The sequence below is a fragment of the Dipodomys spectabilis genome, unplaced genomic scaffold, assembly GCF_019054845.1.
Source record: "Dipodomys spectabilis isolate Male_0828 unplaced genomic scaffold, ASM1905484v1 ptg000021l, whole genome shotgun sequence".
Taxonomy (NCBI): Eukaryota; Metazoa; Chordata; class Mammalia; order Rodentia; family Heteromyidae; genus Dipodomys; species Dipodomys spectabilis.
The window spans coordinates 4,765,791-4,772,281 of record NW_024870698.1 but is presented as its reverse complement, the minus strand read 5'-3'; the positions used below and the strand labels follow the sequence as shown (position 1 = coordinate 4,772,281).

Sequence of the window (6,491 nt, the reverse complement as noted above, 5' to 3'; positions counted from 1 at the left end):
TGTCTTGGAAAGGAACAGAAAAGTAAGATCTCTAATCCATGTTACTTAAATGTACATGATTAATACAGAAAAGCTTCCATGGACTAACATTTTTCCAATAGAAGTGGCTTAAAAGTTGTTACTGAGCTAACGTTTGTTCCCTGTATTTTGGGATGTAGACTATTTGGTCTGAATAGCCAGAGATGGAGTTCTACTGTGTTTTCAGGCACTTGATTCCAGTGTAAAATAGAGAGCACAGTAATTTCACCCATTGATATGGGTAAATGTGAGATTTCAAATAATACTCTTAGTGTGATATCTGGCATCTAATAAGCCATCAAAAACATTCACCATTAAAATATGGTGCATCTATAACAAATCTAAAACATGTTATCTTTGCAACTGTTTCTTTGATTAATGAATGATTCAAAAGCCTTCAAGAAAAGGCACAACCAAGAGTAATACATAAATGTTTCATAATGGTTATAGAATATTTATATAATCTAAGTGAAGACATTTTAGACAAGAATGAATAAATGATTGGATGCCCACATCTGTGGGAGAGATTTGTATATGTTGCTTGTGTGGGGGGGACATAGATGCATGCTTTTTTATTTTTTTATAAAGAGATATGAATAAATTTTATCATTGTGGCCAAAATTGCTTAATCTATCTGAATATCTACCAGGTCTGGATGGTCTGGTTCAAACTGAAGGAAAGAATAATAATAAGTGAAGAAAAACACTTTGTCTTATTTAGATTTCACTTAAGAATGTTTTCTTTTTTGTGTATAGAGGGGAGGAAATTAATTTAATATGCACTTTATCTTAGTAAAGAACATGCTATTTTATCTGTATCTTTTAGGTGGCCATTCGAAAGTCTCCAGATGTGAAACTATGTTAATCTCATTCCACTGTCCACTGTCTGGCAGCAAACAATAAAGGTTGTCTTTCTCTTTCTGTGTTACTGAGGAGCACTTGCTGGGCTGGGCCTGAAAACATTACATAATTTCTAAGAAAACCACCAAGCTGTTATGAAGTAAATATCTGTTTAATTTACAAACATCAGTAGTGTAACTGATATTAGTCTGGAGGAAGAGAAAGCACACTGAATTATACATGTACAACTAATTTTTGTGAAAATTAAAAAAAAAGTTGTTTGGAGAAAAAGAACATCTTTTTTTTTTTTTTCTTGACAGGGCACTGCGGGATTTTAATGATGGAAGAGCACAGTCCACTACAAATAATCATTTCTACATGGCAATTTAGCAGCATACATGTTAACATGGGAACATTAAAGTAACAAAGGAGCTTTATTGTTTGGAAAAAATTACAGTTTTTGACAGAACCGTCGTTCTTTTTCCCACCCTCCCCCATAAAGAGGCAAAAAGAAAAAGTCAAGGCAATATTAAAGTTGTAAAGGGTCTACTTTCTAGGGTTGATTGCTACAGATCATTTCTTTCCTGTGGGGATTCAGTGAAGATGGGCCCTTCTTCCTTCCACAGATATCACCATCTCACAATCAGATCTCACAGGCAAATGAGTATTTTTCTCCTTTTAGACTTTGCATACACTCTGCAAGTGTTCCAATGAGGCCCTGTTTGTAGGTGATGCCAGAGGTCAGATGTCAAGGCCAACAAACAGATCAATCATGTATTTGTTCCAAGATGACACCATAGCACCCTATGTTAGCACTACTGCCAAACAAAAAAATTTTCCTGATTTTTAAGTTTTAAAAATGTACAAAAATATCAGGATAATTATAAATTAATATATATTAAAGCATTGAGAAACAGCGAAAGGATGACCTAAAACGTTAAGTACAGTGTACTTCGATACAATAAATATTCCTCATTGAAACTGAATACTGAATAGGGCTGTTTAGAATTCATAGAAACAACAAAAAATTCATATTATTACTAATTTATTTATCAATAATCTATTGGTTCTTTATTATCTCATTTATCATTTATATTACAAAAAATTAATACTGGAAAATGGTAAATAAACACTTTTGTGTGCTGCTCTCTGCTGACGTGCTGACATGTGAAAAAGAAGGTTAAATGTATCCTCTCCCATTTCATCTTGTGCATGGAACCCAGAGCTTTGGGATGTTCCTCATCCCCTTGCTTTATCGATGCTTTCTGAAGTTCCATCCCCCTGCCTGGCACTCCCATTCACACATATGTACTTGATATGTCCTTGTGAACTGCCTGGATGGATGTAAATAAAGGGACACAGGTTTTATGCTCTGGGCAATTTCAGTGCACCATAGCTGTCAGTCTCTTGTGTGTGCTTCTGCTAGTCTTCGCATGCTCCAAAGATGGACATGCTGTCGTGGTTTCCATCACGGTTGTTTAGGCTTCCAAGTATAGCTTTCTTCATACTTCTCCAGCATTGGGGAAGCTTGAGTTCAAGCGTAATTTATTATTATTATTTTTTCCAAATGCAGAAAAAAGTCTTTAATCTCATAATAAAAATAAGTCTGTTCTGTATTTTACAATATAATTCAAATATTTCCACTAGGAAGCATGAATTAGTCCAACATGGTCAAGAAGTATAGAACCTTTGCCGGAGACTGAGGGGCTGCCTGGACACCGTTTAGGATATGCACCTCATACACCCACACTTCACCACCTTCTCAACTTCATCCACAAAGGAAGAGCCGTCCGTGCATTCAAAGGAGTATTTCCGTCTCTTGCTCCTAAGAGGTCCACAGCATTGCCCGCCAACACACCCGCCTTTACATTCCAAACGAGAGACCTTCTTCGTTGTTTGACAGGCGGCGTAGCCCTGTTGCTTTTGGTAATAATCTCTGATCCGCTCCCCTCGACAAGAGATTTCTAGAAAACAACAAGAAAGCCCAAGCATTTAAAGGGTCCACATCTTCATCTGGAGGGTCTTGTCTGTGATTTTCTTTTATGACTGTTATTTTTAGCGTTATGCTCATATTATACTTTATGGGCTGCCAAGTTCCTGGACAAATACTTCTTTTGGGTCTTTATTTTCAGCAAAGTGAATGCCATATAGGTAGACTATAAATACAATCAGATTGCACTGACAAGAAAATTGGATTCCTAAATCTTTTTCCTTTATTGCAAAATAAAGGGGGGGGGAGGAAAAATACACATCTTCTGTTTTTACACTACTAACAGCTGGTTTTGTTTACCACGGGAAGCAGTTTCAGAAAGAATGCAATTTAATTTATTAGACCTGGAATTTAATATTGTCCAATCTGTTACTTAATACAAGTAACATTCCACCAACTTCATAAATTACCCTCTCTATGAAGTAGTTCGAAAACAGAGACATCTACTAAAGCTTCCACGGGCACGTCCATCTTGTATCTTTCCTCAGATGCACAAAATAAAGACCATACTAGCTGGAAGGCAAATTCTGATCATGAAAACAAAGGAAAAAGGGGGAGATGGGTGGAAAAATCCGCCTGTTTCCATCCCTCTCACCTGCATGATTTGATGTGATCAATCAGATCAATCAGGTCAAAGATGATTTTTTTTTAAAGTAAAACCAGACAGAATTATTAGCCCCCACTTTTCTGAGCAAGAAGATGAACAGCTGGTGTGTATCAGTGAGAAAGAAGCACAGGTAAAGATGTGGGAATCCTAGAACCCTGTGGGGACTGTGCAGGAGATGTGGCTGATGGTTGAATGATACTGGTAGAAAACCCTGGCAGTGAGTGCGTGACCTTCTGCAGTAATCTCGTCAGGAGACGGGAGAAGTCTCTTCATCTCTGAGATTCTAGTCTCTTACAGAAATGGAATGTGCCTCTTCCTTTGTATTCTTGTAATTTCCTTAAACTAGCCCCAGGCCAATCTGAAGATAAAAGAGGAGGGTGGGGGAGAGAATTTCAGGGTAATCTTCTCTGATGTTAAGTCCATTCCTCCATCAGTGGTGCTATTGGATTATAACTTATTTAATATTAAAATGTGTAAATATGAGCTATCACTGCTTGGGCACTTCCTTGTCCTTCTCCACAGAATCTGCTGGTCAGAACTGGCGTTAAGGTAGTAGAAGAGCAAGAGAAGTGTAAAATGGAGAGTTTTCATTGCAAATCTGGATATGTGAGGAGACATGTAGAAGCTGTGTAACATCTTATAATGGAGGTGTAGGGCAATTGAAATCTGGAACCTTCCTAACAAACTTAAAAATAAACCAACAGCTGTACCTGAAAGTCACGTGGCAGATGGGCATTTTCTTACCTCGTTTCACCTTTTCCTAGTTCTTTCCCCATTTACATCTTTTTGTATCAAGGATTAGTACCCCTCGTGCTTTGCCAGAAGAAGGGGCCTTGCTAGGCTGGCCTACCTCGGTCACAACTGTCCCCAGTGTATCCACTGCTGCATTCACAGTAGGGCTGTCCGAGCCCCGAGAGCCTGCACTTGCCGTGTTTACACTTGATGGTCTGGCAGGGGTTGAAGAGATCTTCTTCTTCATCACAGAGGACGCCCCCATGGCCCTCCAGGCATTTGCAGCTGTAGGAGAATGCGTTGATGGGCAAGCACGTCCCATGCATGCATCTGCAGGGGAACAGGAAGGAGCATGTAGTGAGAATGGATGAGGATCACAACATAAGAATGAAAGATCACTGACTGAAAAAGAGAATGAACTCCAGTGGGAGGGTTCTTTGTGAGTATTATCCCTACCTCTTGTCCTTGGCTCCACCCCAGCCCTGAGCCCCTCCCTGCCCTAGGGTTACAGCTGGCCACTTCCTCTCTCCACCCAGACCTACCTGTGTGTGCACCTACCTCACTACCAGCCCCAGACTACCTGCCACTTGGATAGGGAGAGAGGCCATGTGCTCCCTCTCCCAGGAGATATGGCCCCTCTAATGACCTATATAAACTCTAATAATCTTTCTCCCATGCCTGTTTGCCCCTGTGTAGTCCCCTGGGATGGTCGTGAAGGATTCTTAAATTCTTCCCTCCATCTTTCCTTCTACCTGACTTTCTCCATTTCCTTCATTTCCTTTCGGGCTCACTCATAGGTTACCCAGAAACCCAAACTTACTTGTTTCCAAGGCAGGGGTCATTGGTCCGCTGGTCGCAGAGCGGCCCCATCCAGCCCTCCTCACACTCGCATGTGAAGCCCGTCGGGCTGCCAGGCTGGCAGGTGCCATGGGCACACACTTTCTTGTGACATGGCTCACAGCCGGGCAGAATGCCTGTCTGCATGGGAACCTTCTGAAAGTCCTGCAGCTCACTGTTGATGTAAAGATTCCTGATGCAGCCATGGAAGCTGGTGCCGTTCTGCCCGGGGGCCTGGCGTAGAGATGCTACATTGTTCTTCCCAGGCATGCCTGCAGAGGGACACCATGGGAGAGGTCAGACTCTGGGGCCTTTCAGAAACAGGCTATGCAGATAGATGCTCTGGACCTTACCTCAGCTCTACTAAGTTAGGATATCTAGGCAAGGGTACTAGGTTGAAAAAGATCTGTGTATTATGTTTATTGTTTTTGTTTCTGGAAGATTCTGCAGGTACTTCTTCTAATGTATAATTAAAACAACTAGTTCACTAGGTCCATCTTTAATCTTGAACATTTGTTTCCAACAAAACTTTGCCCTAGACACATACATATATAAAATTAAGAACCACAATTGCTGGACTTAGAGAGATTGGAGTTTCCTTTATTCTAGAGTCTCCTCTACCAGACATTACAGATTTCCAGGGAGCCCAGAGCTCCACAAAGCTCCTTGAAGTCCTCTCAGAAGTTCTACCTGGTTAGAATTAGGCTGATTACAAAAGGCCTTGCTTTGATTCTAGATCCAAGGTTTAGCACCATATTTCAGAGGGAGAATGTGGAGGCTCAGAGTGACCTTCATCTTGGCCCTGACAAATTCTAATTTAAACAAATTACTAGGAGCAATGTTCCAGCTCAAGGCAGGATGTCAATGCCTGGAAAACTCACCCCTGTGGCTTATCAACAGCACTTCATGGACATCATGATTTTGTTTTGCCTGCTACTGAGAGCAAAGACTTCACATTCCCCACATAAATCAGGAATACAAAAGAAATTCCTTCACAAACAGTATTTGCAAATCTTGGTGAAGATACATTCCACTAATGTCAGTCATCTGGTAACTTTCATTTTGGCAAAACTGAAGAATCTTTCCATGGCATGAGCCAGACCCTGAAATAGTGCTTGAATGGTATCAGGCATGAGGCAACTTTCCAGGTCATTGTGGGGTAAGGGAGGAGGGGAGCCAGAGGTCTTCCGAGTCCTTGACTCTCTCACAGTGCTCAGGTATCAACTGAGCCTGGACCAAAAGCTACCGGATTCAAGTTCTGGGCTAGGAAGTCAAAGGTTTGCTCTCTTCCCAGGAACTTGTTTATAAATCTAGGGACAGAAAGATCTCAGAATCTTCCCATTATACTGTCTCTTAAGTCCTAACACACACTAAAATCAGATAGCTAGGTTAGAGGTCAGGTCTTTGGTTTTGGTTTTTAGTACATTTGGGCTAGTCATTTCTCTTCTCTGGAGCTCAATGTTCTCAA

At 40.9% G+C, this 6,491-nt stretch overlaps 1 protein-coding gene across 2 annotated transcripts in view; it reads right to left on the bottom strand.

Moving 5' to 3' along the window:
- Nucleotides 1-2,089: 2,089 nt before the first annotated feature.
- The window catches only part of Slit2 (slit guidance ligand 2), a 305,954-nt gene continuing 301,552 nt past the window's right edge, over nt 2,090-6,491 (bottom strand). For both annotated transcript variants that reach the window (XM_042674753.1, XM_042674754.1), the window contains 3 exons: nt 5,007-5,295; nt 4,305-4,516; nt 2,090-2,821 (listed from right to left, as the gene is read on the bottom strand). In XM_042674753.1, coding sequence (XP_042530687.1) covers nt 2,580-2,821; nt 4,305-4,516; nt 5,007-5,295 — 743 coding nt within the window. In that variant the 3' untranslated portion in view covers nt 2,090-2,579. The remainder of the gene's footprint in view (nt 2,822-4,304; nt 4,517-5,006; nt 5,296-6,491) is intronic.